This window comes from Falco biarmicus, chromosome 11, assembly GCF_023638135.1.
Source record: "Falco biarmicus isolate bFalBia1 chromosome 11, bFalBia1.pri, whole genome shotgun sequence".
Taxonomy (NCBI): domain Eukaryota; kingdom Metazoa; phylum Chordata; class Aves; order Falconiformes; family Falconidae; genus Falco; species Falco biarmicus.
The window spans coordinates 15,375,407-15,389,382 of NC_079298.1; the positions used below are offsets into that span (position 1 = coordinate 15,375,407).

At 60.6% G+C, this 13,976-nt stretch overlaps 1 protein-coding gene across 2 annotated transcripts; it reads right to left on the minus strand.

Moving 5' to 3' along the window:
• Positions 1-60: 60 nt before the first annotated feature.
• Positions 61-13,475, minus strand: TIE1 (tyrosine kinase with immunoglobulin like and EGF like domains 1). 2 transcript variants are annotated; one of them, XM_056355913.1, is made up of 23 exons: positions 12,815-13,475; positions 12,040-12,327; positions 8,575-8,685; positions 8,310-8,465; positions 8,081-8,212; positions 7,683-7,823; positions 7,358-7,486; positions 6,838-6,983; positions 6,552-6,696; positions 6,135-6,293; positions 5,821-5,958; positions 5,395-5,685; positions 4,085-4,375; positions 3,235-3,548; positions 2,923-3,133; positions 2,672-2,782; positions 2,371-2,561; positions 2,130-2,243; positions 1,895-1,965; positions 1,601-1,641; positions 1,381-1,477; positions 999-1,098; positions 61-736 (listed from the first exon to the last, which is right to left on the minus strand). In XM_056355913.1, the coding sequence occupies exons 1-23, from the start codon at positions 12,858-12,860 to the stop codon at positions 665-667; spliced, it is 3,495 nt and encodes a 1,164-aa protein (XP_056211888.1). In that variant the 5' UTR covers positions 12,861-13,475; the 3' UTR covers positions 61-664. The 2 variants fall into 2 exon arrangements, with proteins under 2 accessions (XP_056211888.1, XP_056211889.1); XM_056355914.1 differs by having other exon boundaries at positions 3,355-3,548; positions 12,815-13,471.
• Between the last annotated feature and the right edge of the window lie 501 nt (positions 13,476-13,976).

A 13,976-nucleotide genomic window follows, 5' to 3' on the forward strand; every position in this document is an offset into this window, starting at 1 on the left:
CCCTGGTGCCATCAAGGGGGAAGAGCTGGGTCTCCACCTCCCCTCCTCTGGACCCAGCTGCCTGTTGCACCATGTTTATTGTCTGTAAGGCAGAGCTGACACCGTCAAAGGGCTACCACAGAGCTGGCGGCCGTGCACAACCAACGCTGTCCCTTGTTCCTTTTGCACCCACCGGGGTGGCCCTGTCCCACATCCCACGCCGGCAGCGATGCTCACAGCCCTGCTGGCACCACTTCAGGCCCAGAGCACACTGAGAGCCTCAGGGCAGGCAGCTGCCGGGTCACTGCTTCTTCCCTCATTCCAGAGCTTGGGCATTTGTGTCTGTGGGTGCAGGTGGCAGCACCCAGGCTTCTGAGGGAGACCCTCTCCTGCCCGCTCTGTTGCAAACATCCTGCTGCTGCTTGTCCTTGGGGGCCATCCCGGCATGTCCCCCAGTAGCGTGGGGCCATTTCAGTGGCTGTCGGCATGCCAGCGTGGCCAGCACATGCTGGGTGGGCAGCCAGCGAGGGGATGGCACAGTCCTGCTGCAGGGAAGGCAGTTTGGGAAAGGGCACTGGCATTTTGTTGCTCAGCCTCAGAGGGGGACAGGCAGCCCCTTGTCCCCATAGCACTGTCCCAGCAGGCTGGGGCCAGCGTTGCCCCTCTGTGCGGTGCCAGCGCAGCCTCACGCTTCTTCAGCGGTGGCATCAATCCCTGCGTAGGTGAAGTTCTCGAACAGGGCCATGTTCACGTAGGCCTGTGGGGGAACCCCAGTCAGCAGCCAGTTGTAAACACTGTCCCCATCTACCTCCCATCCCCACCGGCACACTTGTGGGTGCTGTGCTCTGGAGGGAGACAACGGGGCTCCCCACACCCCAAACGTGATGCTGGGGTTACTCCCAAACATGCTGGGGTCACACAGGTTCTGCTGCTGGATGTCCCCCTGCCCCGAGCCCCCCCGCATTTGGACATACCCTGCGCAGGGTGGGCATCGCTCCCACTGAGCTGCTGTCACTCACCTTCCTGGCCTCCAGCATGCGGATGAGCTGCATGGAGATCTGGGCGAAGGGTGGGCGCTCGTAGGGACGGTCACGCCAGCACTGCCGCATCAGCTCGTACCTGGGGGCAGAGAGCCGGCAGTGGCTCAGCATGCACAGGGCGGGGAGAGGGGCCAGAAAAGTTGTTTGTGGGAGATGGGGGCAAGCAGGCAGGAAACTAAAGCCCAGAAAGGGTGTTTGAGATGTGGGACCCCAGGTCAACCCCCAGCCTCAGTGCAGGCGGGAACCAGGCAAGAGCTACTGCAAGCCGGTTGGAACCCTGTGGGGCAGTGGGGATTGATGTAGGTGGGAAGTAGTAGGGAAGATGTAGGTGCCACCATCAGCTGGGGCTCTGCCCACTTACACTTCATCATCACAGTTGCGTGGCTTCTCCATGCGGTAGCCCTGGGGCAGCTTCTCATAGAGCTCAGCGCACGTCATCCCGCAGTATGGTGTCCCTCCTGCAGCCAGAGACACACAGCTGGTTGTGACAGGGGTGGTACCCAGGGTGTCCCCTCTGGGGCTGCAGGAGGACCAGATCTGCAGGGACCTGAGTGGAGGCAGGGGACACAGAAGAGCCTTACCCAAGCTGACGATCTCCCAGAGCAGGACACCGAATGACCACCTGAAAGGGCAGGAGCCGAGGCTGTGATGGAGCCCTCAGCCATGCCCCGCTGATGGGCATGGGACAAAGCAGAGGGAGAAGTGGGCAGCCAGGGCTTGGGCCAAGCCAGCGGCTCCCCAGGGAGATGCATCAGCATCACCTCCTGCCCTTGCAGCACCCAGAGCAAAAGCATTACTGCACTGACCACCCTGGAGAGGGATGGAGGTGGCCATGGTGATGCCCCAGCCCCAGTGCCCCTGCCTGCAGGACTTACACATCGCTCTTGGTGGTGTACACGCTGTAGTTCAGGGACTCAATGGCCATCCAGCGAACCGGCAAGCGGCCCTGGGGAAACAGAGAGGGACTGTCAGGGGAGTGGGGGTGCCCCGCGGATAGACGGCAGCTGTGACCCAGCTGGTCCCGACATAATGGGTTGTTCCTGCTGATGGCGAGGGTCCCGCCCACTGCATTGGTGCAGACCCCATGGAGATGCTTTGCTCCTGCCTCACCATCGTCTTCTTCACATAGACCTCCTCCCCTCTGGAGAGGCCGAAGTCAGCAATCTTGGAGGCCAGGTTTTCTCCCACCAGGATATTCCTGGCTGCCAGGTCCCTGTGAATGAACTGAGAAAGGCCAGCAGTCAGCAGGAGCCACACATTCCCTTCTGCTGGCCACAGGAGTCTCATGCCCTGATGAGGAGTCCCCAGGCCCCAGGGGAAGGATGCTCTGAGAGGCTTGCTGGGGTTGTACCTGCTTCTCACTCAGGTACTGCATCCCCTTGGCCACATCTGAAGCAAACTGGAGGAGCTGCTGGGAGGTGAGTGTGGAGGCGGTGCCATGCTCTTTGGCAAAGGCCGGGTCTGTCTCCAAGACTCGGCTTTTGCGGAGGAAGTCGAGGAGGTTTCCGTAGGGAGCATACTCAATGGCGATGTACAGGTAGCCTGGGGGGAAGAAGGAGGTTGGGCTCATGGGGCTCTCCCCAGCAAAGAGGAATACACAGCTGGGCAGGGGCCATGGGGCTGGAGAGTGAGGAGAGGGGGACAGCCCTCACCTTTGTTCTCACAGGCACCCAGCAAGTTGATGATGTTGGGGTGATGGCCCAGTTTGCACAGCACCTCCAGCTCCCCGGCAAAGTCACGATGGTCATTCTCCGAAGCAAACTCTGGAAGCAAAGAAGGGATGGACACCTCAGTCCTACAATAAAGACCCTTCCTCTGGCTCTTGCCCCTCCTCAGACCCGAGCGTGGCCCAGGATGCAGCAGCATCCCCCATCCTACCCTGACTGCCTCCCCTCAGGCTCACCTTTCAGCATCTTGATGGCTGCGTTCATTTTCAGGCCATCCTTTTTGATCATGGCCCTAATGACCTGCCCAAAGTTGCCCTCCCCGATCATGTCCTCAAACTTGATGTCTTCCCACTCCAGGATGGGGTAGCTGAGGGGCTCGGGCTGTGGCTTGGGCCGGCGTGTCAGTGTCAGGGTTCCTGAGTTGAACTGCAGGATGGTCTCTTCCCCCTGGCAGATGGGAGCAGGTGAGGTTAGAGGCACCGGGCACCCCTCTGCCCGCGCGGCAGTCCCGGCAGGGCAGGTGTCGTGGGCAAGGGCGGGCTCCGCACCCTCTCTGCGTGGAAGTGAGGTCTGGCTGCATCTGGACTGGAGGCTACGGAGCGTGACCTGGATCGGGCTGGGACGTGGGGAGCTGGGGACACGGTCCTGGTGGGGCAGGCGGCACTCACCGAGCCAGACTGGTACGTAAAGGTGCGGCGCCGGTGGAAAAAATTCTTCTTGATGAGGAAAAGTGCCAGAAGGGCAAAGAGGATGGTGAGGCAGGTGACGGACACGGAGCCAACGATGGCCAAGAGCAGCTGCTGGTCTATTCCTGCCTGCTCGGTGCTCTGGCTGCCCAGGCTGGGGGGGACGCTCAGCGCTCCTGTCAAAAGGAGGGACGGAGGGTCGTGGTCCGTGGCTGAGTCCTGCCCAGGCTGCATGGGTGGCCAAGCACCAAGACAGCAGCCCTCTCCCAGCACCCTGGGACCCCATGAAGACACCACAACCACATCCTGAGCTCCTGGTGCCATGGTGGCACAGTGATGAGGGTGTCACTGCCGGGGCCTGCCACCAAACCTGCCAGTTTCTGGACCTCCAACCAGCTCTGGGTCCAACCACCAGCTCCTCCCATGCCATCTCTGCCCTGTTCCTCTAGCCCCTCATGTACTGCATCACCCTCTGGTTAAGGCACAGCCTCTCTGTGGGTGCCGTGCTGTCACCATGCCAGCCCTGCCCCATCAGGACTAGGAGGAGCAGGATTTCTAAAGGTGCCCACAAGTGTTGTGGGCTTGGGCTGCTGCTTCAGAGCCACTCTCGGAGATTACAATGAGCTCCCTGGTCACTCTTTGCTGACCCAGATGCTGAGCCCAAGCTCTAGCAAAGCCATGTGGCCCCTGCCTGCTGGGACACCTCTCTTACCATCCCCCAGGGTCTTGGCTTTCACGGGCTGACTCCATTCTCCCGGGACATGGGAGTTGGCACGGACGCGAAACTGGTAGCTGGTGCTGGCGTTGAGGCCCCCAACGATCTTGGTGGTCTCGGCACCATTGTCAGTGTCGATCCACTGGGGCTCACTGGTGCCCCCCACCTGCTGCAGCTCCACAATGTACTTGGTGATGCCCCCGTTGGGGTACTCGGGGACCTGCCAGGAGAGCCTGATGGCGGTGTCGGACACAGACTCTGCTGAGAGCAACCGTGGGGAGGAGGGCCCTGGGACAAGGAGAGGAGAGTGTCAGTCCCGGGACGGGGCTCCTGGCACTGCAGGGGCTGAATGCTGCAGTGAAGACCAGACCTCGTGGATGACAACGGCAACCAAAGCTGTGCCAGGTTTGAGGAACCCCCAGCCCCTGCTTGGAGGAGTTGCGGGAGGAGGTGGAGCTGCTCTCCGGGTACAACAGTGGGGCAGGACTGTACTCCCAAATGCTCCCAGCCTCAGGGACTGCCAAGCTAGATGTCTGTATTGACTAACCCTTGGGATATTTTATTTCTTCAACCCTCCCTCACACACAGTGCTCCCACTGCCTTCTCTGAGCCTTCTCCAGCCTGCCCACATTCATAACCCCAAATCCCACAAAGCTCCTACAAGCACCGAGCGGAGAAAACCTCACATCCTCCAAGCCTGACACCCACCAGCCCTCCCAACATGTACCAGCTGCCACTGAGCCTCACTGAAAGCCTCATGCACTCCTTCCCCCTTGGCTGCCAGAAAGGTTGGTCAGGCTGGTGCTCCACCTCCCCATGGTCTTCCACCTACATGGGGGGCTGCGTGCATGTGTGCGTGTGCCCACAGGAGGGACCTCAGGTCTCCCCAAGCCCTAGTGACCATACAGCAAAATTACCAGGCAGCAAAGTTAAAGCAAACCCAAGGGAAATAGTTTTTTCATGCAGAGTACAATTAGGTTGTTGCTACAATGTCTTGTAAATGCTGCAAGTATAGACAGGTCCATCAGGGTTGGGCAAGGGTGTGGAGGATGGATCTGTTTGTGAGCATCAGTAGTGATAGCCTGATGAATGTTATGTTCAGCTTGGGATGTTTCTCAGCTGCTTGGCGCTGGAGGATGTGGGGTCTAGTGGGGAAAGGAGGACCCATTTTCCCCCAAGCAGCTGTTCATGCTCTATCAGAGATGGCATACAGGAGCAGCCAGACCTGAGGACGGCCGCTGTTAAAATTCTAACTGATTTACCACTGCAGTTCCGTGTGATAAATCCCTGTGTTCTGCTGGACTCACCTTTGCTGTTGATCATGACCTTGTAGAGGTCGGAGGGGGGCCCCAAGCTGGTGCAGTGGTATACCAGCACCTCCAGCCCATACTCCTTGTTGAACTCCAGGCCCTCGATGCGGGCAGAAAGCACAGAAATGGATGTGATGTTTTTGTCAGACACCAGCCGCCTTGCAGAGTCAAGGAGGCGGACGATGAACCCATGTGCCGGCTCATAGTTACTTGGCAATTTCCAGTTGACGTGAAGTGTGTTTTTATCCTCTATGGACCAGCCTTCAATCACAGGCTTGACTGTGGGCTCTGCAAACAAAAATGCAGCAAAACGTCATGGCGCATCAGTCCCAGGGCTTTGCAGACACTGTGCATTGCAGGGTTAGGGGTAGGATCAGCATTAGGGTCAGAGTCAGGGTCTGGCTGGGGAAGATGGAGGCTCACCAAGGCACCCAGTCACCATGACGGCCTCGGGCCCTTTGCTGCCCTCCCCACCATCCCCTGGGCGGCTCAGCTGCACCTTGACAATGTAGGCGGTCACTGGCCGGAGGTTCATGACGGTGATGTTCTCACTGTTGTCAACTGTTGGCCAAGATGACGACATGTCAAAGACACACCCATGACTTGCCCTCCTTGGTGTCACCATGGGGGTCCCAGGACGGAGACCTCTGCCCACCCCCCAGACCTCCACTGGCTGGGGCAGCTGTCCCCTCCCACCCAGGTCATACCTGTGCCCCCACCCCCCAGCAGACACATACCCACAATGGATGACCATGCTGAGGTGTCATCCTTGGGCTTGTAGAGCAGCTTGATGGAGACGATGGGCCCATCACCAGAGAAGCAGTCCACTGGTGACACCACGAGCTGGCGGCTCTGCTTGGCCAGCAGCCGGGGGGGACTCAGGGGCGCTGGTGGCACTTGAGGGGGAAGGAGGGAATGATACCAGTGGGACTGGGAGCAACAAGGAGCAGAGTGTGGGTACATCCACCACCTCTTAGCTCCTTCCAACTTTGTCAGGGAAGTCTTTTATCATGACCAAAACTTGCCTGCTGGCACTGCGGTGCATGACGGGTGGCACCCAGTCCAGTGCAGGGGGTCTGGCATTGCCACACCATGCTGTCAGCCTCCCCCAGCAAGCCTGACTTGTCCCACTTATGCCGCTGCCCTTTTCTCACCTCGGATGTTGACCTTGACTTTCCGGCTGTCCTGGCCCCCAGTCGTGGAGACCCGGCACTCCCAGAGCCCGGTGTCTGCCTTCGTCAGGTGCTGCACCTGAAACTCACAGGTGATCTGCCCCGGCTCGATGATGGCTTTGATGAGCTGCAGGCACAGAGGGTGCCGTCAGCTCCCTGGCTCCCTGCACCAGCCTGAAGCTGCCCAGCAGCCCGGTGGGGAGATGGGTGCTTTTCCAGGAGCTGGAAAGATGGGGACCGTGGTGGGGCAAGGGCGCAGGGGTGGTACCTTGAGTACAGTGCCATCAGCCTTGCGCAGCTCCACGCTGTCGCTGGTAGGCAGTGGGTTGCCAGTGGCCACGCAGCTGACGACAGGCTCTGAGCCCAGGTTGAACTCAAGCTCTGAGGCCAGTTGTATGATCTGGGGGAACCGGTCTGGCACACAGATATCGGCATTAGGGCTGGCCCCACTCCTCACCAGGCACAAGAGAGGCTGGCACCTTTCCCCGGTCCTGCCCACAGCCAGACCCTGGTGCCAGGGGGCTGGTGCCAGACGCTGTGGTCCAGCCCTGATCCCCACCCATGTGCCAGGCTCAGCAACATTCTCGGCATGGCCAGCCCCGGGGGACCAAATCAGATCCTCCCCTTGCAACATCCTGGTTTCCATGGGGTTGGGGGTTATTTCTGCAGGCAACGGGGGGCTGGTGAGGCCAGCAGCTGATGGCCCCCCCAGTCACCGGTGAGGAAGAAGCTGGAGCCCACCCGAGGGTGGGGGACAGAAACCCACCGCAGCCCCGCACCAGCCTCACCTGACTTCTCACAGTGTTGCCCATGCCAGCCTGCCGGGCAGACACAGCCACTGAAACGGTTACAGCTGCCTCCATTTCGGCAGGCGCACCTCAGGGCGCAGTCAGGGCCGTAGTATCCCAGGGGACAGGCTGTGGGAAGAGGAGAGCTCACTGCTACCGGCGGCCGTGGTGCAGTACCGTGGAGGCAGCACCGCTCAGCCCATGCCAACTCTCGGCTGGGAGATGTTTGCACAGGTGCTGCTGCCGCCGCAGAGCAGAGCAGAGCCAGGCCCCAAAGGAAGCCCAGGCTGGATGGATCAACTGATGGATGCCCACATCCCTGTACCTTGGCTGCAGCGAGAGCCGCTCCAGCCTGAGGCGCAGGAGCAGCCGTAGGGGTCCGGCAGGCAGAAGCTCAGTCCCCTGCAGCCCTGGTCTCTCTGGCACGTCTCCTGGCAGTTGCGGCCAAACTGGCCTTCCCGGCAGGCTGGAAAAACAAGTGTGGTCTGCCCTCACCTGCCATGCACCCACGTGCTGTTCGTGCACAGCACAGCACCGGCTCGGGTGTCCCAAGCTGCGTATCTCCACCCGGAGCAGACACAGGAGCCGTGTCCTGCTGAGAAGGTGGATGGTCCAGCCCTGCTCCCGAAACAGGGCCCACTGTGGTCAGGGATGCACTGGTGCAGCGGGGCCACCACGCGTGTCCTGGCCACAGCTCCCACTGCTGGGCAGCCCAGCACCTACCTCGCTCACAGCGGGTGCCCATGAACCCGGGAGGGCAGACACATTCACCAGCATGGTCATGGCAGATGCCACCATTCAGACAGTCGGGACAGTCCTTCTCACAGGACGGTCCCCATTTCTTTGCAGGGCAGGCTGCGGGGAGAGCAGAGGGGGCACAGGGTGACACCGGGCTGGAAGGCAGGGTACAGCTGCCTGTCTCCACGTCCTGGGGAGCCAGGACCTTGCTGACCTCTCACGATCAGGCGGTAGAAGGCACTCCAGAGAGGGCTGTCCCCCATGAATGTGGCGCTGTAGACACCGTTTTCGCTCACGCTGACGTTGGGGAGTGTCAGGATGACGAGGTCGCCTCGCACCTCGCCCCGGTCCGTGGTCTGGTAGTAGGTGCCTGCAAGGGGGTAGGGGGTGACCTGGGGCCACCTCCCCACCTCCAGGACAGGCACCAGGTACTGGCTGGGAGCAGCCCCAGCCCTGTGCCTGCTCTTGGGGTCACTTGCCATTTCTTTTCCACATAACGTCTGTCTCCTTCCTCTTGAGGACCCTGGCAGAGAAGGTGGCTGGCTCGCCGACGTTCACAGATTGCGTGGCCTTCACTGGGAAGAGGTGGGCTGCAGAGGAGGACGAGCAAGCGGAGCAGTCATTGCCCCCAGGGCGCTCACACCCAAGGGCAGCACCCGCACCCCCAGACCTGCCACCCCAAAACACGGCCCTGGCGCAGCTCAGTACTCGCCACACGTTTCGGCTGGCACACCCTGACATGCCAGCCCCCCTGCCCCGTGTGGGAGCTGGGACCTCCTTGAGCCCCTGCAGCGACCCTCCATCCCCCACAGGCACACACCAAGGTCTGGGATGGGACACCCTGCCTGACGGCCAGCCAGCCCCAGCCGGGTGCAGGATGCCAGTGGCAGCAGCCTGGGGAAGTGACAGCTGGGACAAATCCACACGGTGCCCCCGGCCGGCTACTGGCTCGGGAGGGAGCGGGGAAGCGGGTGTGCGGAGGGCTGCACTCCAGCCCACAGCACCAGTGGCCCTCTCATGGCTGCTTTCCAGCTTTCCCAGGGGCTGGGGCATGCAGCAGCAATGAACTCCCAGCGCATTAACATGAGTCACCCGAAGCCCAGCTCCGAGCACAAACGGGGCCTGGGAAACCAAGCCCTGGGTGTGCCAGGACAGACACAAAAGATGGCACAGACGGGCGCTGCTCTCGGAGCCTGCCAGCACGCCGGCTTGCACCCACTAAAAGCAGCCATGCTGGGTTGGAGCTGAGGCACATCCAGCCCCAGCGTGGCCGGGGGCCAGGAGGGAGGTGGCACACATCGCAGGCACCCGGGGAAGGGCAACACGGGTCCCGCGTCCTAGTAATTCCACAGAATCGCCTCCCCGCCTATCCCTTTAGTTGGGATCTTTCCACCATGAACTTTGCAGTCCCTTTTAAAGGGCACACAGGTGTGGGCCCCATTCTGTCTCGCTTCATCTCACTCACTGGAGTGAGAGCCTGACACGTCCCCTGGGGATCCTCAAACACAGTGCTTTGCATTTACCTACACTGAATTTTATCCGTCACTCCATCACTGCTCAGCAGCATCTGCAGCCCCCCGCAAGGGCTCATCCATCTCCCCGGCTCTCCTGGCAGCACGGGGACAGCAGCTGGCCTGGCCACTTGTTCTGCTGTTTGTAAGCACAACTGGTGGCACAGGTCCCCTCAGAGACCCCATGCCATGCCGGTGGGGACTTCCCCGTGTCACGAGAACAACAAATTAACTCTTGTTCTCGCTCCCTTTCTTTTAGTCAGTTATTTACCCATGCCACCCCCTGGGTGCAGAGTTGCTCCCAAAGAGTCTTTGAAAGGGAATTTTCCCAGTTTTCTCCAGGAACCCGAGCAGACAGTGTCAACTGGGTCATCCACAGCATCCTCACTGCTGCTACCCCAGAGACCCTCCCTCTGCAAACTCAGCTGCCTCTTTCTCAGGGATCACATAACCACAATTTCTGCCCTTTATTACAGTTTCTGCTAATTTGCCTGGTCCCAATTTGGATTTACAGGCCTGTAACTCCCTACCCAGAAAGCTTTTAGGAAAGGCTGGCGTCCCAGGAGCAGCCTTGCCACCCACCCTCCACTCATGCCCCACAGGCAGCGGTGCAGCCCTGCTCATGGCAAGCCTGGCCTGGCCATGCCGCGCTGCTCCATCTACCTGTCTCCTGCTACCAGTGCTGGCATTTTAGACAGATCTCCCAGCAAGTTTTCCCAACTTCTCTATTGTGCACATGGATGCAAACCCAAAATTATTTTGGTTTTCTGCAACTGTTTTTCTGGGCATCTTTCTGCTCTGGGTATTGTAAAAAATAGTTTATTGCCAGACTTAAACCCTTCTGAAAATTGCTTCTCAGGATCTTTTTGATCTGCTTTACTTTGTACAGAAAAACTTCCAAGGTTTATCATCCTTCCTATGTTCTTCTTCATGCATGACCTTTCAGGAGATGCCAGCTTTCCTCTGACAGCATTCCCCACCCTCTGTTTCATCACCCTAGCCTGCTTTGGTGCGCTCTTGGGCTTGACAGGAGAGACGATACGTGCCAAGCCTCCCCTGTGGGTTCTGTACCGAGCCCGCCCTCACCCTGCAAAGATGTAATTTCTTTGCTTACTTTTTCCTTTTTTCTTTTACTACTTCTCTAAATTAAACAGAGCAACAGCAGCTTGTTCGGCACTTGTAACTCCTGCAGGGGCTGGGATCCGGACACCGACCATCTCCTCCACAGTGCTTTTTTGGCCTGGCTGTGTTGACCCAGGAGCAGGGGGCTGGTTGGGAACCCTCCTCCAGGGAACACCCTGTCACGCCTATGGAGTCCCAGGGCTGTCACCTTCCTCTGTGACCTATATTCAGGTACATCTGGGGGTGCAGAGTCCCCTCTGTCCCCCACACTCTCTCCCGGTGCCTCTGCCTCCCTTCCTCGGCGCCTCAGTGCCGCTCTGCTTGCCCAGACCAGCAGGCTCCATTTCTGATAAGACTGCAGCCATTTCTGGGTTGAGCCTCTGGCCGAGGATACAGGCTGGTCCCTGCTCCTTGGGGGATGCTTGGACACCACCGGTAGCCTCTGTTCCCCAGCCTGGAGATGCTACAGCTGTGTGCTAAAGCTGTGTTTTAACACAAGCAGGGAAACTTTTATCTCCCACCTCTCATTCTCAGCAAAAGGTCAACTGCTTTAGCCAAAACTTTCTAAAAAAGAGCTAGAAAGCATCCTGAGGGAAACACCTATCACAAAAAAATTCAGTCCTGATAGTTTTGCAAAGTCTGAAGCACGGAGGGAGCAGAGGTTGCGGGGACAATGTGGGATAGTGCTGCCCCAGGTGGTATCCCTGCCACCGGCCAGACCTGGGGGGCCTTTCAGCTTATATGGCCCCAAATGGGAGCAGGACACAAGAGCCCAGTGCTGCCCTTGGCTGCAGCGCGCCCTGGCAGTGCCTCTCAGTGAGACCCCACTGCTAGAGCGACGACGTGCTGCTGTGGCATGGTTCTCACCAAGCGCCTGGGGAGGCTGCTGGAGATGTGCCCTGGTGCTACCTCCTCCCTGGGAGCCTGTGGTGGGGGCACAAGGCTGACACAGCTCCGATGGGCTGCCCCCCACCCTGGTTAATGATTTCCAGACCCCCCTGCCTCCTCCAAGGGTGGCCGACTTCCTCTTGGACCTTGCCCTGTTCCCGGGAACCCTTCCCAGCCCAGCGGGCTGCCTGCACTGCTGCCTGTCCCCGCACGCCTCCATGGAGCTCGGCCACACTACTCCAGCTGAACATCCCTCCCCACTCCATCCCACCGGTTCTAGTGGACCCCAAACCTAGCCTGTGGGTCACAGCCATCCCCCCACCATGCTGGATGGCACTGGGACTGCGAAGCACAGGGCAGGAAGCTCCCCCATGGACCCAGCTAGCAGGCGGGGGGCTGCCTGCTGCCCCCCCAGCGACTCACCGTTGTGGCTGTTGTGCACATAGACCACCTGTGCCTGCTCGGTTGGGGTGCGCCCCAGGCAGTAGAGGATCCCCACCAGGTCAGCCATGGAGAAGCCCCTGGCCTGGACATGGTTGCTGCGGTTGCGGTAGTTTTGGAAGCCTGTCTTGGGGTGTGTCATCACTATCTTGTTCTCCCGCTCGATCTGCAGGTAGCTCACGTCCCGCTCCCCCATGACGCAGGAGAGGAAGAAGTCGGAGTGGGACAGGCTCCGCACGTTGGCTATCAGGGTGATGTCCAGGATGGCCCCTGGGGTGGGAGAGCACGAGGGCATGTCATGGCTGGACAAGGGCACGGCCATCACAGCCCTGCCTCAGGGCCAGACCCCATCACCCAGATGCCACCCCCTTTCCAGGACATTTTTGCCACCCCCAGCCCAGGAGAGGCACAGCCAAGTCAGGCGCAGATCCATCAGGATGACGCAGTGGACATTTCCACTCTCCTTTTGGAGATTTCCATGGGCTGAGCCCCCTGCCATGAGCCAAGCGTTCAGCAAGACGGGGGTCTTGGGGCCCCTCTCCTCCCACAAGCTGCCCACACCCCGGCCCTGTGCTGGGAGAGGCAGGCAGGGGAGGGCACTGCTGGCCTCTGAGGTCTCCAGATGGCTGATCACAAAGGGATGTTTCTTCCCTCCAAACCCTGCTCAGCGCTACTGAGCTCCCACAGATGCCTCGTCCCACCAAGCCTCCCTGGGGCAGGGGCGGCTGCCCGGGGCAGAGGGAAAGGGGCGATTTACCTGCCAACCATGGGAGGAGAAGTAGAAGATAAACCTGGAGTCCCATGTCCTTGGAGTGTGTCCCAAATCTGGCAGAGGTCAGAAGATCCCCAGCATGTCCCAGCCACGGGTGTCAGAGCTGGAGGCTGCGGCTGCCTAGGGGCTCCACGTGAGCGGCAGCTCAGGACCCCTGCTCCCTGCCCATGGCCCCCACCTCGCCTGCACCCTGCTGCTTGGCGTCTGGGGCAGCTGGGACCACCTCCTCTGGCACATAGCCTGGGCACGGCGAGGAAGATGCCCCCGTCTCCACTTGCTCAATCACCACCTGGTTGCTCAGGAGCAGGGCTTGGTGGGGAAGAGGCCACTGATGTCCCCTGCCGGGTGGCAGCTCTTCCAGGGAGCAGGCACCTACCCCTCCAGGGCTAGGATTGCACGCTCAGGGCTCCCCAAGCCATGCTGAGCCCCCAGCCCAGCGGGAGGTGCCCCGACCCCCCTCCCTGCCCGCTGTGCAGAAGGTCTCATGCCCCAGCCCGCCTGGGTGGCAGCATCCCTGTCCCCTCGGTGCAGCCCCGGGGCTGATGGCTGTGGGAAGGGCTCTCTGGAGCAGGGAAAGGAAAGGGGCCAAGGGGCCGCGGCTGGCGGCGGCGGCGGCGGAGCCAAATCCTGTTTCCCATGCGGCGTTTCCTGCTCTCCACCCATTGTTTGGAGACGGCCCTGACTCCAGGAGCTGGCGGGAGCTGCCTTGCACAGACTGACCCCCGGCGAGCGGCGTGCAGCGATGCTGAGGCCGTACACACCTCGTGACACCTTGGCCTCCTGCCGCCACGAGCCAGGGTGCTGAGGCACGGCCCCACCTGGGCTGTTATGCCGGGGCTGGACTCATGCCTGCAGTGGCCTGTCGCGGGGCCGCTGCCTGGGTTGAAAGGAGCTGAGGGGGAGCACAGGCAGGACAACGAAAAGCTGGCGTGGGAGGGCAGCCACTGCCGGGGGCAGAAAACCTTCCATGTTGCAGTAAACATGTCTGGGAGGAAGCGGGAAGCAGCAGAAACCCTGGCTTTCCCTGAGTGCTTTCCCACGCACAGCGCCAGCGGGGGCAGTGGCACAGGGATGGCAGGGCATGGCCCTGCTGCCCCCCCAGCCCCAGGGGCTCCCACACCCACCCTCCTGCAAGGCTGCCCCTGGC

Excerpts from the sequence above, each read along its gene's own strand:
- TIE1 (XM_056355913.1), bottom strand. The coding sequence starts at position 12,860 with ATGGGACTCCAGGTTTATCTTCTACTTCTCCTCCCATGGTTGGCAG. Across the intron at positions 7,487-7,682 it reads CGGCTCTCGCTGCAGCCAAG|CCTGTCCCCTGGGATACTAC; the intron begins GTACAGGGATGT and ends CTCTTCCCACAG. Across the intron at positions 2,783-2,922 it reads AGCCATCAAGATGCTGAAAG|AGTTTGCTTCGGAGAATGAC; the intron begins GTGAGCCTGAGG and ends CTTTGCTTCCAG.